Below are 18,953 nucleotides of genomic sequence, written 5' to 3' on the forward strand. Positions count from 1 at the left end.
TTTGGCAAAATATACAGATATTTAAAGTGAAGCATTTTTCATCTGGGGGAGTTTTTTGACTGCCATCTTCTGCTTCTAGACTGTGAAGAATTGAGGACTTCCTTAAAAGTTCTGCAGAGTCCTGGCAATCTGTGTGTGGTAACAGTCAGCATCTTTCATCTACTCTTCAGAACAATGCTTGTGCTTCAAGAAGATGGGATTTCTCCTCATAACTCCAAGGGAATTATTTTATGTGCCCATTCAATCAGCTGAGATTTTCCAGGATGCTTTCAGTGATGCTGAGAGATGACAACGCTTGCTCTAAGTGATCTGACGGATTCAATTCCATGTGTAGTAATGTTACTGAGAAGCAGGAATGAATGGGCTGACTTTACATTATCTCAAACTCAGTCAGAAATCACAGATGCTGTAGCTTAGGTCACACTCAAATATTAATTTCTACCCCACATTGGACACGCTGAAGGAAAATCAGCAGCAGAGAGAAAATAACCCTCTGAAATAAATGGGAAGTGTCTCCCTACACCTCAACATGGTACCAAATGAGTACCAAAAACCTCCTGTCTGGGTCACAGAGGATTTGAGATTGGCACTTGAGCAGTACCCGATAATTTAATGCAAATGTAAAGTTAATAATAAGGTCGTGGCTCAAACCTCGCCTTTCACTTTGTGCCCCCATGCTAAAACTGTGCACGTTGAGGCATTGACTGAAGTTTGTATGTCTGTAAATTCAGAGGATTTCAGAAGGGAAGGTGACTGATACGCCACGTGTTATAGTGTAGGGAGATCTCTGAGCTCGTAGCAGACGTACCCTAGAACTTGGGGATTTCGCCCCTTTTGATGTGAGAACCCCCAGGGGTTTTACCAGCGGAGGGGTGGCTGCGCACTGCTCCTCCCACTGGTTGGGGGGGGGTTGGCAGAGCACGAACTGGAGCAGAAGCGACCCTGCTTGGTCCTGCAGCAAGCCGAGGCCGAGGCCGAGGCCGAGGCCGAGCCCTCAGCGCCCTCAGCCCCCTCAGCAGCCGCTCCTCGCCCCGCCGTGCCCGCTCCCCCCCACAGCCCCGGCCCCTGGCCACAAAATGGCGCCCACGTGCCCGGGCCGCGTCTCCTCGCTGCCGGACCGAGGCACTGCGCAAGCGTAGCGGCCGCCCCGCCGCGGAGCACGCCGGGAGTTGTAGTGCGGGAGGGCGCCACAGTGAGGCGGGAGGGGCCTCCCAGCAGCGGGGCTGGCGGCGGGCCGCGGCCCCCAGGGCGCAGAGATGTCCTTCAGGAGCGGGGAGAGGGGCTTTGCTGTCTCACCCAGCGCTGTGAATTCTATGAAGCCTGACCTGGAGTCCAGCTCTCCTCAGCATTATGTCCCTTTGCTCCTGGTCAGGTGTACTCAGCACAGATACTGCGAGTTACAGCTAACGAACACACGGCCCTACAAACACTCCTGCGTGCCCCATACCTCAGCCTTTCTGAGAGCCCACACCACCTCTTTCCCTTTCTGCATCTTTTTTTTTCCCTCTGAAAACAGATCTCCTTAGAGGGATGAAAAGGCTTTAATTTAAAAATTAATACACTGAGTTACAAGATTTTGTAAATATTCAAGACTGGGGAAGAGAAAAAAAAAAAGTTAACATTCTTTCATTTAAAGAGTGGATTTTACTTCATCTCATTCAAACACCTTGTCTTTTACAATTCATACTTTCAACAAAATTTCATGCTCAAGGAAAAGACAAATGAAGTCCTACTGTGCTACCATTGTAATCCCAAATGAACTAACTCACTGCAGCTGAGGGAACAAGAAAAGCAGCATACATTTTCTATGTCAACAGCCAGTTTATTGGAAGCATTTGCTTTTAGGAAATGCTTTTGTGAAATACAGGAAACCTCTAAATCTGCTACTGAATAACTGGAAGTTCAGGAAAGAAATGCAAGCTGAAAACCGGTGAAGCCCTGTAACTTGAGGATGGAGAAAGTTCTTGCTGGCTTCTGTGACTAGGATAAGGTTGGTTGGGCTATGTTTTTTTTTTTTTTTTTTTTTTTTTTTTTTTTTTTTTTCAGAAAGCTGGAAGATGCAGCTTGTGCTTTGTACGTGCCCTGGCTCATGCAGTTCATCCAGAAATGCTGGCCAATATTCTCTTTTGTGACCTTAATGAAGAGGAGAGAGTAGCCAGATAAAACCTGCCTTGCCTTTCAGCTCTAGGTTGATTTTGTAAGCGGCTTTCCTCCAGACTACACAGAAGGTGGGATGCAAAGGCTATTTTGGCAGCCTGCAAGGGTGTGCAGGCTGCAGAGGAAACATGGTTCTGGGGTCTCAGGGAGATGTGGCACTGTGGCAAAATTTGCTTGCTGTGTTTGCTTCCAGTCACAGGAAGGAGAGCTAGATAAACAGGAATAAAATCAAAAAATAAAAGCCTCCAGGAATTGCATGCAATATTTAAGAAGGATGTTACTGTTAATAGCATTAAACACACACTAAGATTAAGAAGGCTGAGAAGCCAAGCTTTGTCTAAGATTCTTATGTAGCACCTCTCACCTGTGCAGAGGCAAGCAGCACTGTCGGTACTAGAAAGAGGCAAACCAAAACCCAAGTGGTTTGCATTGGCAAAGGCAGGATGTACTTGTTTTTCATTCATGACATTACTTCAGAGCCATGCTGACTTAATCTGTTATAGTAATAGCCTTCATCGGTAGATGAAGCCTTGAGGGAATGTGAGGTTCACGTCCCAGAAGAGGAAGCAAGCAGCAGTTGCACAAATATCCGCCCTGAAATGCCAAGGGCACTGGAAACCCTTACAGAGCATCAAAAACTTGTCTGTAACAGAAACATACAATGTGAAATCATGGAAATACTCACAGGTATAGCCAGAACAGAGATTTAACAACTTCTCTAATGCATTTTAGCATGTTTCTGTTTGGTTTGGTTTTAATTTAATTCCGTGTAATTTTTTGATGAGAAAAAAGAGCCACTAAGGGGGCAGAAGGCTGTCTCCACCTGTGCCAGCAGGAGTGGCCAGGTACCTGGGGCTAACATTACAGCCCGAGAAGGGATGCGCTCTGCTTTGGTGGCACTTCAAGTTCTCCTTCCCCAGGCAAACCCGCAGGCTGGCATCTCCCCCACCCAATTCCTGAGGCGCTCAGCGCTTTCACTTCCACCCCGGCAGCCCGAGACCAACTCCCGGGGACCCCGGGGAGCTGTGAGGGAACCCCTGGCTCAGGCCTCCCGCAGCCCCAGGCCTCGTTTTCCTCTCAGGAGCCTGAGGCAGCGCGGCCGGGTCCCCTCACACGGGGCAGGGCCGGGCCGGGCCGGGCAGCCTCGCCTCACCTCAGCGGGGCCGGGGGAGGCCGCGCTGCAGCCCGCGGCCGCCAGGGGCCGCCGGTGTGGCGGTGCTGCCGGCCGAGGGGGGGGCCCGGCGGTAGCGGCCGGCTCCCCGCGGGGGCTGCCCGGCGGTGCCGGGGCTGTGAGGGGATGCGCGGCGGGGCGGCGCGGCCCGAGCTCCGCCGCCGGAGCCAGCGGCCCCCCGGGACGGCAGCGGAGGCGAGCGGGACCCGCACCTGGCGGCGGCCCCGGGCTCGGCAGCGGGCAGGAGGGGAGGTGAGCGGCGCCCCGCAGCGCCGGGGGGGCGGCCGGGACCCGCGGACCCCGGGAAGGGCCCGAGCCCGGGGGCCGCGCCTCGCCTCTTGCCCCCCGGGCACCGGCGAGGCGGCGCCCCGGGAGCTTTGCCCTCGGGCCCTGCAGGCCGGGAGGGAAGGGAATTTGCCCCCTGGGGCGTTCGGGCGGCCAGGTAGGGAGCGAGCACGGCCCGAGCACGCAGCTGCCGGCGGAGGTGAGGCAGGAGGGGTTGGCCACGAGCTGAGTCACGACGGGGCTGCCCCCGCCGAGCAGCGCCTGCTCCTGCTCGCCCCCGAGCTGCTGGCCGTGCTGATTGTGCCTCCTTTCCTTTTTTTTTCGCCAGGGATGACCTCTAAGGATGGTTCAGGTGAAGCTCATAGTCACGGGAGATGACTTCGGCTATTGTCCTCGGAGAAACCAAGGCATTGTGGACTGTTTCCTGGCTGGAGCGGTGTCTAACGTGTCCCTGCTCGTCAACGGAAGTGCTGCAGCAGATGCAGCCAAGCTGGCAAGGAGGTAAGCTGCTTTCTTTAGCTCCTTTGTGGGCAGCCTCCTCAGGCTACCCGAGGGAAGCCGAGCCCGTGAACTGTAGTATAGTGTAGCCCTAGTATAAACACTGAATCATAACCTGGATTGGTATAAGAAAACTGGATTACAGGCATCTTAACTAACTCTTCATATCAAAACCACCAACCTACAAGTCATACCCAAAGTGGCTTTTCCTCTGGTGTTAGCTCCTACACCGCTCATTTTGTTACGGTGATAGAAGGCCAGTTACACAATTTGACTGGTACGGTTTGGGTTGGTGGATTTTCTTTCCCCACATTTCTAAAAGATGTGCCATCAGAATGAAAGTCCACACTATCCTGCCAGACTAAACTGCCACCCCTAAAACTATTGAGGCATAAAAGCACTAATTTTTAAACCTAATCTAATTTAATTAATTTCAGCCAGACTGAACATGGAATTAAACAGATTGTTTTTGGAATCTGGAAGCAGGATTGTTCTGCAAAGGCTCACCTATAAAGCTGGGCAGTGGAAAACTCAACTTTTTCAACAAAAAAACTTTTTTAAAAACACATTAGTATTTCTATTTATTCTAGACTTGATAAATCCATTCGTAAAACAAACAAATAAACAAAAAACCTTCAAGCATAACAAGAGATGATACCTCATACCTGTCTTGTACCTATCACTTTTGCCCCTTCATGAACTTTTCAGAGGTTTCTGGCACGGTTTGCTCCGCAGCAAATCAAATGGCACGCATCATTCTGTTGGACCAGCCCAGCAAATCCTTTAACAGGAAGCATTACTTCAATTTAGAAGGTAAAACCCAGCTAATACTATAGTTCCGGAGGGGAGGCACTTTGAAGCTGGAGCACATCCTGAAAAGAAGAGCAGGGCTGAAAAAAGGGAGGAAACAAACTGTAATGGGACTAGATAAACTGAGACCTTATGCCTTATGTATATGGCTCCTGCAAGGGACAGTTTGATGGGAGTCATGCTGTCCTTGTTCTCCTGGAACACTTCTCCCTGATTTAATTGTACTTTTGGAGGTACTTAGAAAATGCCTGCAGCTTCCCTGGTGAAAATGAGTCTTGTGTAGTGCAGGAAAGTCAGGGTGCGGTGTTAGTGGCAAACTGGTCTTCTGTTAAAAGGGCTCGAAATGACACAAACACTGGGAGGGAACCACCTCTGGGCTGATAGGGGGAAAGGCAGCAGGGTAGGCACAACACTGCTGAGGTGTCTAAAAGCCTGTTAGTAAAACAAATGAAATGTAAAATGAGGAGGTAGAGGCAGCACTTCTCTCAGACTTGCAGGCACCATGAAACCCTTTAAGCCCAAAAGCTGCGGTAATGTTGTCTGCTATTTCAGCTGTGGTCTTTAGCAGGCTTTTAAATATAGAATCCACCTGGCCTCATTTCCATAGCCAGAAAGTAGGCTGTGCAGTCAGAGGTTTAAAAAGCATCTTTGAATCCAGGTCATGACACTTGTGCTGACAGCTGATAAGGGTATGAAAAGCCAGGTTGGAGGGCTGGTGACAGCAGAAGCTGCTCAACCTGCTGCTGCAATTTTCCTTTTTTAGGGGCGGTTTTGAATTGTATGTGTGAACAAAATGGATTAAAAATCTATTTCTGAGAATATAATCTGGGTGACTTCAGGAACATCTGTTAGCATCAGCAACCCACATTCTACAATTCCTCATTCCTGAGTAACTCACTGCAGCTGTATTCAGGCCTACCCCTGCACTGGAGAAATATTTGCAGGTGTAGGACACAGGATTTGTCTAATGCAAAACCTCAATTCAGGTGCTGAATATACATGTACTAAATTGGCATCTGAACATGTAAACAAACTTGTGTCATCCCTCATATGTTCCCATCATGCAGAGATTTGCACAAAGTTTTGTGGACACGGATGTCTAATAGGTTGGACTTACTAAAAACATCACTGAATCCTCATCTTGTGGTGCCATGATGAAAGGCAAACGGGAGTGGGAAAGTATCACTGTTGCTTTGCTGCCTTGCCACTGTATTGCCACTTCCCCCTGCTTGATGTTGTCTCCTATCCCACTGTGAATGATGATACCTTGCAGCATTTTATGTTTTAGGGGATGAAAATCTGCCCTGTTTTCCTATCCCATGTTCATCTTCCCCTACAGCCACCCTGCTAAGCAAGTACCAAGCACACACACATATATATATACACACATGCTCAACTCCCCAGGAGTGCTTTCGGCCTGCAACTACACAGAGGTGTAAGCCAAGAGGCTGGATCTGTCACCAGTTGAAAAAAGGCTTGAAGCAAGCAGCTTCTGCTTTCCTGGGGTGCATCCCAGTGCTGTGGGATTTGAACTTCTGCACTCAGTGCCAGGATTGTCAGACTGCTGGTGTTTGTGACTTGTGGAAATCATCTGTGTGCTTCTTGGTTAACTATGTCCTGGTTGCTTGTCACTGAAGGTCTTGAGCTCTCCTCACCTGGTCTGCAGTTAATTGCATGCATGCAAACCTAATTAGTAACAAAAAGGCTTTTCTTGCAGGATAGTCTTTTGTAAGCACCTTATGCTGTCCTGCAATGTTAGGACTCACCATCCTTCAAAAACACAGTTCTGGAATTTCATTCTTCCCTTCATTTTCACAATAACTCTGTAGGCTTCTGGGTATGCCATCTGTTGTCCTGTGCTTTCATTAGAAGAGCTGGCAGAAATGTAACTGTAGTCAGCAGCTGTTTGTACCAGCTCTAACACAAACTAATTGCAAAGCAGCAGAACCAAGCAGTAAATAATATACCTTCCATCACATTCAGGCTCTGGATTTGGGGTTTTTCACACTCACTTTCACAACTGGGCTAAAAGAAAGGGCCCACTCACTTCAGGCAAGAGAGTAGTTTCAGCAGAGGTCTGATTCATCCTCAGATGACAAAACTATTGACAGCAATTGCTAGAGCAGTGTGTAACCAGAGCAGCAGAAGGGAGAACAGATTTCTATTGTTTTTTTTTCCAGTAACTCAAAAGTTTTCTCTTTATGAGGCACAAGGCAACGTGATATCCTGGTTATCCAAAAAGGTAATCTTAATTGTGTATTTTATCAAGCCCCACCTTGAATTCTGGCAGTCATCTTGGTGCTTCTAGAGCCTTTCCCAGAGATGAGAAGAATTATTTTGTTAACTGAACAGGTCTCTTCATTTTTCCTTAGAAACAAATATGGAGATAGCAGAAATACAGAGACCTGTGAGTGTTTGCTGCCTTACTTCCCCCCCTTTTTATCACTCAGCTCAGTTGTGACTTTTAGGCCCATTTTCTAGATGATTATATCCAAACACTTAATAAAGAGTGGCATATTTTAGAACACAACCTCAGTCATCTTCTTTTTCCTTTCTGTTAAATGCTGAACATCAACTACACAAAAGCTGAAGCCCCCACATCTGGGTACATTTAACAGAAGAATCTAACAAAACCACATTTAATTGCTGTCTATGTTTTCACTTCCTTTCCCATCAACACCAATTGCAAAATGTGTGTGTAAATTGTGACTTAATTCTGACCCTCCCAGTTGACATCTGACTAATCTAGAAGTCTCTCATGCTTTCTCATCATCCTTTTATCTGACTGTTAATCACACGGCAGACAGCCCAACTGTGTTTGGATTAGGGTTAGCATGCTGAGACGTTAAACTAGAGACCTAGATCAAATTAACTCCACTGGAAACAGCACTTTTTGCTGATGTAAGGTTATGGATGTTAAACCTAAAGCCAATAAAGATGTAACTGAAAAGAAAGTCAGTTCTAAGCACTGTTATAGTACTGGTTCTTAATACAACAGAGGCTTTGGAGTGCTCCTCCCACCAAGAATAAATCCTTAGCAGTAATGGAGCAAGATACAGTTAGATAAACACATTTTGCTGTAGAGTGAAAGTGGGGGAAAAAAGTGTGCAAACGTCCACCTGAAGAAACTGAGATGTGCCCTTCTTTGCGCAGAGCACAGCCTTGCTTTGACTGGACATTTACTGAAGCAGGATGTCTGCATAAAGATATTTACATGGGGCTCTTAATTGCATCACATGGGCTGAAACCCAGTGAGCCAGTAACTTCCCAGATAAGGATACAACCAGGATGTTGAAGGTGGGATCTATTTACCCAGCAAGGAAACGAGTAAGTGCCATGCTTATCCCAGAGTATGCAGCCTTGAGTGAAACAATTGGCAAGGTCTGGGCCTGGGGAAATCACACAATTTCCACAGCTATTGCAGCTGCTCGCAGGGACTGCACAGAGTCCTCTCTGTGGCCAGGCAGGGCACTGTAGTCATCCACCGAGCTCAGAAACGTGCAGCAATGCTGGCAGCATTATAAGGAGTGCCTCAGTACAGTGACACGGTCCCTGGAGACCCTTTACTGCTAAGGACATGAATGAGCAGGGATTGCAACTGCACAAAAGCCCATTGCCTCAGCTGGGCCATTTGTTCAGAGCACTCGTGTGGCAAAACAAGCAACTACTTGAAAAGGAAGCAGTTTAGCCGATTGTATTTCCTCTATTTGATAGCTGGGCTGGGCGTGTTGACTGAGAAAGCTTTCCAGACTTAATTCCTTGTTGCCTCTTGGAGCATTTGTTGCAAGGGTATCTCCTTTCTTCCCCCCCCTCTACAGGGGATGCTGAGCAGTGAGCTGCAGAGCTGGGCTCCCTTCAACAGCCAAATTGCTCTCAGTGGAAGCAGCTCACTAATGGACTAGCCTTAGTGGCTGCAGAAGCTGCTGGCTTAAACTCCTCTCAGCAAGATCACAGACCCCAGCCCAACACTCCTGATGTAGAAGCAGGAACATGCATTTGTAGGCATTGTCCTTTGGGTTCATCAGGATGGAATTAAACCCTTGTGCGAAATTCACTTCACATCCATACATTCTCCAGGGCAGTGGGAGTGCAAACACCTAGACATGCACCCCTCCAAAGAGGCAGTGGAAGGGTCATTGCTGCCTTAAAGAGCCACCAACAGGAGTTAAGAGACCAAGCCTCAGCACCATGTTGTGGTGGCAGTAGTAGCTGTTAACTGCAGCTCTTTTATTGCAGAGACTGGTGCTCAAACCTTGGTGCCAATTGTTTTGGATCAGACCTCGGGTTGAGCAATTAGATTTGGCTGGTAAGGACCAGCAGGGCTCATCCTGTCCCATCTATGGGGGAAGCCTGAGGGCAAACCCACAACAGCTGAGCTCTGGTCCCAGTATGGCATCATGTGCCAAGCAGCTTGGGCTCTTGGTATCTGCTCCAATATTCTGTCAGCTTCAATATCTCAGTTACTGCCTTTGGAAAGATCTCGGCAACTATCAAGCACGTTGATGTAGAGGAAGCAGTTACCTGCCCGCTGCTGAAAAAGGGCCCTTCCAGGGCGTTCCTCTAACTTCACTTTTCACCATGGCTTTCTTCCAGTGCCACGTGCCTTGGCATTGCCCTTTGGTTGCAGCAGCTACATTTCACTGGTGAGAGGCAGTTGAGAGAGTTAGTCCAGTGCTCACAGGAGCAGAGGAAAGCCTGTGGAATCAGTCTTAAAGGCCAAGCCTCCAGTCAGGACAGAGCATTACTGGAGCCCAGTTTCCTGGGGCACAGCCCAGCAGTTACCATAATGAAGTTTTGCTCATGTTTTCATCCTTTCACTTCGGGCTTCAGATACTTTTGCAGTGTCAGACTGTTAGGGACACTCAGCTGCAGGGCATTTGGTGCTGATTAAGAGCAGCACCTGGCTCATTTCTTGTAGAGGACATGCACTGGCCTGGGTACAGGAAAATGCTAGCTAGCAGCAGAATGCTGCTGAGCCCACTGCGGTGTCCACCTTCACACGTCCTTAGAGCTCCTGGCATGGTTGCTTCTATGCATCTCCCACAGACGAATACTCCCAAAGAAGTTTCTTGTGTGCTGTGTTTCGAGTTCTGGTTTCAGTGCCTTTATCCCAGAGCTATTAAATGCTAACAGTTCCTCTTTAGATGCCTCAGTGTGGACAGTCTGTCAGACCAGACCAGCCAGGACTAACTCCAGGAGAAAACTATTAAGATACTCAGCTGGTGTTAGCCCAAGCTCTGAAACACGCTCTAAAGTTACGGAGAGAGGCTCTCCTTACAGCGAGAACAAGGCCAGCTCTCTGCACTTCCACATTCTGCGCATTCCCCAGCTCCGGGGCTGGCTTCAGCTCAGGCAGAGGAGCGGCTCCAGTGTTCTGCAGTGCAGTGCTTGGCTCCTCGGTGTCCCACACCTGTCAGAGGGGCTTGCCTTTTCCTGGGGATCGCTTCACTCGCAGCATTTGAGGCATCGCACAATTGGAGGCAGTTCATTCGATGCCCCTGGGAAGCCCAGCTGTTCATTTCTGGCCCTCCTGCAACACATGAGAAGGCAAGTGCTCCACAAGAGAAGTCATCCATCTGCTGATTCATGGTAGCACATGAATCCTTTTCTTGTTGACAGAAGTGGCTGTGATGCAAGTAGTGCTGTCAGCTGACGTAGTCAGAGCTTCCCAGAGACACGGTAACCAATCTGCAGTGGGTTTCCAGAAGAACAAGCTCCCCCTCTGCCTTTGGGCTCACGCAAGGTATGCATCAGGTGACAGGAGGGAAGGGATGCCCTCTGCCACAGCTCCTCTTCTGCACCGTAGCTGCCTCCTGCCCTGCCACCAGCTGCCTGTGAGCTCAGCAGAACGCCTCAGGGCCCCCGCTCCCAGTGGCAGCATCTTCCAGCGATAACTTGGACACGACCACGCTAACTCCTTCCATGTGCTCAGGCCCCTGGTGTGAAAACCAGATGGTCAATTACACAACCAGGTCCTGCTGCAGAATCACCAGATCAGAGGAGCCTGAGGACCTTTTCCTCCCTCCACAAGCTGTTTTGCTCCATGAAGCAGACATTCAAACTGCAGAGACATGGACTCGTTTTGTTTCACAGAGCTGTCCATACAGCTTAACACTTCTGTCTGCCAGGAGGAGGAGTACCTAGCAACAGACTACACCATCCACCTGGAGCACAAGACATGGAGGAGCCAGGAAGAAAATTTCAGTCCTTCAAGGACTAAAACCTTAAAACCTGGAGGAGCTAAATGGTTCTGATCCAGTCTAATCCATCCACAGTCCCTCTGCCCCCTGTAACTTGGTACTTCACTAACCAGCCTCAGGGCAGCAGACAGAAGGGGAGATCTGGTTTTCCACCAGCCCTTTGCTTGTCTTGGACAAAGTTCATGGCAGTCCATCTATCCCGGGGCACCTCTGTAGGTTTTCACATTCTCTTTTTGCAACCAGAACACCATGGAGTGTTTCAATGAAATCACTCCAAAATTTAGCACCCTTCAGCCATCCTGTTTCCATTACTCTTCTAGAGAAATCTGTTCCAAAAACAGGACTGGAAGCAACCACTGCCACCAGAGATCTGTCCTCCCATAGGCATTTGGAATTATTGCAGAGCTCCTCAGAGGACCCTGAGAACGTGTCTAAACAGGAACCAATTTATGATAACAGAACGTGGAGCTAGAGCTGGACAGGACAGTTTTCTGATCCCATAAAACTTTAACAGGCATTTCCACATAGAGATGAAAGAGATATCTGACTTGGAATAGCTCTGGGGGAAGGTCAGTTATTTGTAAGCTGGGCGTTAACTCTCCTGCCTTGCTTGTCATTTGTGTCTTGGGAAAGAGTTTGTGATGATCCACATCTCCTGTTGGAACTGTTCTGTTTTGCAGATATCCTTTGAGCCACGGGCTTGATGCAGTCTGCCACAGTCTGATGAGTCTTAAAACCCTGAACCAGAAAGGTCCCTCTTCCATGAATGCCTCTTTGTGTGTGGAAAAACTTAACACTTACACCAACACAAGGGAAAATTAGCTCCTAGACTGGATAAGGAATTTTCTCATTAAAACTTCTTGTCCAAACACAAGCATTCTCTGAAATGCATCTGTTTCAGCTTCATCTGGAACCACCCTCTCTCTCAAGACAGCAGGGATAGAAGGGAAGTGAAGTTGGTTGGCCAGAGAACTTGAGTTTTCCTAAACGGATGTTGCTTTTGCTTTCCTCCTTGTAGTACAAGCACTGCAATGGGGACAGACCAGGCCCTGTTTTAGCAGCTCCGTGCAGAAGTTCCAGGAAGGATTTAGACCATAGACTTGTTGCCTTGAAGTTTGCATGGCACTGTGACTCAAGCTGGACAGCACAGAAGGGGCACTGCACTCCAGCTAGAGGGTGTCTTGGGAGAAGTCTCAAGGCATCGTTTTGGTCACCCTGAGAGGATTTGGGAGCAGCAGTGAGACTCGCACAAGGCTGAGCGCTCCCAGGTCCTGTTCTCATTTTAGGGGAAGCCACAGCACACAGAAGGAAGCACCAGCACTGTGCAAAGCCTGGTGGCTGACAGGAGCTCTGCAGATACACTGATAGTTTTTGTTTTAATTTGTGGAGTGCAACTTTCTAACAACTTGGACCCTTTCATCTCCTTAACAAGGCCCTACACTTACACCACTAACCTCCTGTGTAACTCTTCCTCTGTGCTGGAGATGCCACTTGGTACAACCCAGCTCTGTCATCTGCACAGGTAGACAGAAACCTAGCCACTGCAAGCAATTTCAGCTGCTGCCTCTCGGACCAGGTTACCCCTAAACTCTGGCAGTATCTACACTTGCAGCCTGTGCTGTTGCCATAACTGCTGTCTTTGGCACTGCTGATACATAGCTGGGTTCTGCTTAAAGGCAGCTTTAGAGGTTGTCAGATAAAACTCTAATGTCTCAGAAACGCAGCATCTTCAGTAGTGTGAACTCAAGGGAGTACCTGGGCTAATGAAGTGCTTTAGAACGGAGTTGCAAGGTCCAGATTTCTGTCAGTCACCAATGAGTTCAGCACCATGCAGTTAGAGCTTTTAGTGCAGTTACAAAATTTAGCCTGAAGTGCCTTGTGGCTGCTCTCCACTCGAACTAGGATGAGAACAGAATTGTGGGCGTCTCAGAACTGGACAGGATTGTTATCTGGTGATATCCTGCTCTGGTCTAGTGTTCTGCTTTCTTTTCTAGAAGAGCAGAGGTCCAAAGATGTACTCGTGTAAGCACAACACTGTTTAGATCAGAGTAGCTCTTTGTCTGAAATCTCATCCTTTGGACCCAGTAAGGAAGGTAGAGGTGCAAAGCTTAACAGATATTTCAATCCTGTTACAGATACAACATCCCAATAGGACTGCATGCCAACCTCTCCGAGGGCTCCCCTGTATGTGAGGTGCTCAAGACAAACTCTTCTCTGCTCAATGAAGATGGATTTTTCCATGGGAAGATGGGATTCAGAACAGCCCTATCAAAAGGTCTCCTGAACATGTCAGAGGTAGGAGAAAGCCACATACAAGCATGCAACTGATAAAACTTAGCCTGCACTTATCCCAGAATGTAACAGTTGAAGGTCGTTGCCAGGTCCCAGCTGGGAGTACACCTACAGACAAATCTAGGTTGTGTTTTGGCATCTGGAACTGCCTGTGTCCTACACCTAATTTCACCACAGCCTCTGCAGCCTCTGAGAACCCATTCCTCCCTGCTTCAGTGACACACATGCTAATGTGCTGTTAGCTGCTTATCTGATAGGGCAGAAGAGACATTGGAACAGAAACTTACTAAGAACCTAGAAATCAATAAAAGGAAAATGTCAGAGAAGTGCTAAGTAGGCTTTGCATCACCTTGTCAGAGCCTTTTGTTCTCTAGGGAAGTGGCTGGTTTTGCCCCATGAACAAAGATAAATGTGTTCAGGTGATCAAAACTGCCTACAGGATTAAAGCTGCCTTTCATTTTAAAGGGAAAGGGACAGCAAAATCTCCAGGAGGCACTATGCGCTCTTCTGACCTCAGCCTACTGACAGGTCTTTCTTTAACCCCTTTCTACTGTACAGGTGAAGCAGGAGCTAAAGGCCCAGGTGGAGCTGTTCCATGAGCTGACAGGCCACCTACCTCCTCACATGGATGGGCACCAGCACGTTCACGTCCTCCCAGGTAAGAGGGCACTCCTCTTCTTCCCAGCACCAAGCAGGTGAGAGACAGTCAGCTGAGAGATGACTCCACTTGCCATGGCTCCCTAGGCAATAAGCCTTCTAAGACCTTAAAGAGGTTCTACAATTGCAGTTTGAGCATTCTCACCTGGGTCAAGTTAGTCACTGAGACTGAAGCTGGTAGCTCTTTGAAGTGCTTCAAGATCTCTATCCTGTCAGTTGCATTTCCACACCAATCGTTGCAGGTCTCAGCATGCTTTCCATCGGTGGGCAAGTACCTGTATCCCTGCTTTTCAACTAAGGTCATTGTGGTAGAGATAGAAAACAGCAAAAATCAGTATTTCCCCATGTCAACACAGCTGTCTCTGGATGACACTGCTCTTAGTAATTTACTCTTTCAACAAATACATCTGTGCAGAGGCTTGGTGAAGAACTTCTTCCCAGCTGTGCAGATGCCTCTGGTGCACTCTACTACTAGGCTAATTTAGGAGAAGTTGGTGGACTAAATGCTTAGAGCTGAGGGGAAGATGAGGCACCTGTAGCAGGTGTTGAGGGAGTAATGTTCCCAGATATTTCCAGTTTAGAAGGGGACTCCCATCAAGATGAACAAAACCATTTAAGCAGAAGAGAAGCCAAACGAGATTTTTTTTTTTTTTTTTTTTTTTTAAATGCAGAGAGGAAAAGATGTCTCTCTGCTAACAGGTTGCAGGGGACGTGTTTTGATTCCTGACTAAAGTAACTCTGTTTTTACTTACAGAGGTCAGGAATGTATTTGCAGAGGTGTTAGAAGAATATGGGATCAAATACACACGTGTCCCAATAGAGCCAGGCCTTCATAAGTGTGACTGGATCACACCATCCCTGATGGACTTCTATCTGGGAGTAGAAGAAGATTCTCTTAACACAGTGGATGTGTTTACAAGTCATGGAATAAGGTAAGACAGGCTTTACTCATCCTTTTTGTGGTAAAGCTTTAAGATCTTGTCAGTTCCTGATAGGATCTTTTCAGGGATGGAACAAGACCTTGCTCTCTTCAATTTGGAGTTTCCAAGGGGATTCAGCAGCAGCACTAAAGCAGTGGAGACACTAAGGGTAGCATGCAGTTTTGTTTGAACAGGGATAACTCACTTCTCACCTGAAAGGGATTGTTCTTTTCAGGGTTTGCTTCTCAGCCTTTCCAATCACGTAGATTAGTCTGGTCTCTGGGACAGTAGGAGACTGAAGTGCTACTTCAAGACCGAAACTTTGTAAGTAAGATCACGGGGAAGGTTTCAAAAGATAACTTCTCATCTCCTTGGAATAGTGGAGAAAGGGTTTTAAGTAGCAGGAAAGAGACTAATTAAAAACAAGTATCTGTAGTTATGGGGAGACAAGGTCAGAGAGCTTGCAGTGCCACAGCAAGCGATCACTGCTTTAAGCAGTCTTTTCAGTGTCCTGCATCTCAAAATGCAGCACCTGCACCTCAGTCCCGCACCTCAAAAGCTCAGCCCTTCTACCAGTAACATACTTCTTTTACAAGCTTAAACTAGCTTTTACAGGTGAAAAGTTCTTTAGCTGAGATCCTTGCAGTCACCTGTCCTTTGTGGCACATTTCATTACTTTCTCAGTCTGCTGAGGAAGTTGTTTTCTTGGCTTTTACACAATTTATTTAGGGTATCAGTTATTCTCAACACCAACAGAGCACCAGCATTTCACTGTGCTTTTCCCAGGCAGAGCACACAGACTCTCCTAAAACAGCCAATTTCTGAGGAGAAGGGCACGGTAACTCAGAGTGGGAAATCAGGAGAGATTAACCTACCTTTTAGGGCAGCTTCGCACCAGGAATAATGGAGGGGAGCTTAGCAGAAATCCTGCATGCTCCAGGGCTCTCTATCACAGGACCTCCAAGAAGCCCCTGTTGCAGCACCCACCCTGCTGGCCCTCAGAGAAAGGGCTGCTATGGGAGCTGCATCTTTATACCCGCTGTGGCACCGCCCCAATAAGTGGGCATCTGCAGCTGCCTCCTGCCCAGAAACACTGCAGTGGGCCAGGCTCCTCCTCTTTCTCCAGGTGCCAGGGAGAGTGAGGAGGAATGGACTGCTACCAAAGAAACAAGTAATGTGAAAAAACGCAGGAAAATGTGGGGAAGGTGGTCAGCTGAAGTCACAGGAGAACAAGCTGCAATTCAATTTCTGCATCTGTGCAAGGAGATACCACACCGAGCCCTCTGAGTACACTTAATGACACTGTAGAGGGCAAGACTGTGCTTACTGCGTAACAAGGCTGTCCTTTGAGCAAGTTTGATCAGTTTACAGTTAAAAAAAAATGTTAACTTTTTTCTTTCCCCAAGTGCTGCAAACTCAGATCTGATGAGGGCATTCAGCTGGGCTCATCCTTGAGCACATGGGTAGAGCATCTAGCTTGTTTCTTCCAAAAGCCTGCTCATTCTGCCCTCAGATACACTTGTATATCCTTCCTGGGCTTTTATGCACCAAGCTAGAACTGCAGTTTGCAGCCAGACATGAACAAACAATTGTGCTGAAGCTACATAAGAAGCAGCCTTCAGCTGGTGTCCTCTTAGCTGTGTATGGTCTTTAGTAGTAACAACATTTTGCCCGGTGCTTCATCTTGTCCTTTGAATTCTTGTGGCTCTTTGACATATACTAGGAGAATGATTTGTTAACCAAGGTTGTTTCCATTTTATTTCAGTCACTTCTTTTCCCTACATAGCTGAAGGTTATTATCTGGAGGTGGTTATTATACAGGTTTTAATTGGCCTATAAATAGTTACTTTAATCGAGTGGCATTTCTCAGTTTAGCTTCATTCTTCCCTTCTGTGCCAATGACGTGCACCTGTAAGCTCTCAGATGCCACACAAGGCCAGTGCTGCGATGCAGTGTGCGTTACCAGAGTAATAACAGAACCACTGGTGTCGGGGCTCTGCTGTGCCTTTCTGCCAGACTGCAGAACTGCTGCGCTAAATAGTGGCTTGATTTTGATCAGGAAAGAAACTGTGATTCCTAAGCCACTGGACGTGACACACTCCTGTCTAACTGCCTTGTTAGCATTAATATCTGTGTTCCCACCTCTGGCTGCAGGTGGCCAGACATTTACATAGGTTTGAGTACCATGGGCAAGAACATGTCCGTGAGCACCATCTGCAGTGCCATCGACGCTGCCATTGTGGAGTTCACATCCAAGGCGCCGTCGCCCACACACCCGACGCCACGGAGCAGGACCGTAACGATTGAACTGATGGTGCATCCAGGGTACCCGAGCATCCCGCCCATCGGCGGCTGTGGGGAAGGACCAGACGATTTCTCACAGTCCTGGGAGCGCCTGCACGAACTCCAGACATTAATTAAGCCAGAGCTGCAGAGCCATTACAAAAGCAGGAACATCCAGCTCTGTTCATTCAAAGATCTCTAAGGAAGCAAACATACACACACCTACGTTTGTATTTTGGGGGTGTGCAGAAGCCAGCCCGCTGCTGTGTTCGTGCTACCTCCCTGACAGGAGCCGGGGATGGCCTGGGAATGGCGTTAGGCCTTTCATGGAGGGTGCAACACCCTGTGAGCAGTGACAGTACCCCAAAGCCCAGTTTTTAGGTCACAGCAGCTGCTTTGAATGTTGCAGCTCTTTGCAGTGTAGCCCACTCGCACACCATTCCGTGGCACCAGCGTGGCAGCAAAGGTCAGCTCACACTACCAGAGGTCAGTTCTGGCTGATGTGATGGTAAACGGCACGAAGACATTTGCTGGGAGACCAAGGAGCCTGCTAGCACCCTGACAGGCACGATCGTTTCTGTTTCAGCAACATTTTTCATTTCTGGACTTATTGCCAAAACAAAAACCAAACCCACACGCTGGGTAGCAAATGCTTTGGAACAAACCATTGTTGCAGGCTGGCTACAGGGGAACTAGAAACCTGCAACATTTAATTTTTTTAACGCATGGTCTTGCTGCATGGACCCTCACCTGCTGCTCGTGCCTGCCCACGGTGCCAAGGGCTCGCTGCTTTGGAGCATTTCCCTGGTCAGAGCAGTCGGAGCATGGTTTTAGCCTGACGGTGAGCGCAGCCATGCTCCATGGATGTCCCCGGCCAGCACCACTTAAAGCTCTTTCTATTTTTGTTGCCTCAGCATTGAGCCATCACAGGAGAGTAACCATCAGTGACAGCCCTTTCATACTTTTTTTTTTTTTTTGGGGGGGGGATGACTTTACAGGAACAGCAACTGTTGACCCAGCTGCTGTTTCAGTAGCTGCTGCATGTAAGAGCTCACCAGCACCCGTTACTGCGCTGCCCGCTGCCTGCCATGAAAAATGCACGGGATGGCCATCCACCAGCTAGCAGCAAGTTTTCAAGGGGACAAAGTTCTTGTACCTTTGTTCATTTTTATTCCAATCATGAAAGCATTTGAACTCCAACAAGCCCTAGTTAATCCCATGTTTAACTGCATTTTTAACTGTGGCCCTGTCACTTGCTCGTAACTTTCATGTGGGGAAAAAATATTGTTTACACTAATTTTCTGCACAAAAGCACTCTACTTAGCATTACTTTTAACTGTTTTTAAAATATTAAAAATTTCAATATGACCATCATTCTTTTAAATGAAGAATAAACTCAGGCCTTTTTCTATTGTAATGCTTCAAGAGACTTTCATTTTTACTTTTAGCTAAAAAACACTCAAGTATCCACTCTAACTGTGATCACCTGCAGAATGCCAAAAGAATATCCTTTTGTACCATTAATGGGAACCAGTTCACCTTTCCTTCCTTTTGGACATCTGAGGGAGTTTTTGTTCTGTACAAATACAAAAAAGAAAAACATCACCAGGGACATTTTATGAATATTTTTTCAGGCTATTTCCTAGATTACTATCACAGAGTTAATTTTACTTTTTTTTT

General features: G+C 47.8%; 1 protein-coding gene across 1 annotated transcript; it reads left to right on the forward strand.

Moving 5' to 3' along the window:
- The first annotated feature begins 3,506 nt into the window (after positions 1 to 3,506).
- On the forward strand, positions 3,507 to 18,569 carry YDJC (YdjC chitooligosaccharide deacetylase homolog). Its single transcript, XM_084297151.1, has 6 exons — positions 3,507 to 3,580; positions 3,942 to 4,114; positions 13,257 to 13,416; positions 13,972 to 14,071; positions 14,825 to 15,002; positions 17,145 to 18,569. Exons 2-6 carry the CDS (start codon positions 3,957 to 3,959, stop codon positions 17,473 to 17,475), a joined length of 927 nt encoding a protein of 308 aa, XP_084153277.1. The 5' UTR covers positions 3,507 to 3,580; positions 3,942 to 3,956; the 3' UTR covers positions 17,476 to 18,569.
- Positions 18,570 to 18,953: the final 384 nt, after the last annotated feature.

Source organism: Netta rufina (assembly GCF_964035555.1).
Source record: "Netta rufina genome assembly, chromosome: 17".
Classification (NCBI taxonomy): domain Eukaryota; kingdom Metazoa; phylum Chordata; class Aves; order Anseriformes; family Anatidae; genus Netta; species Netta rufina.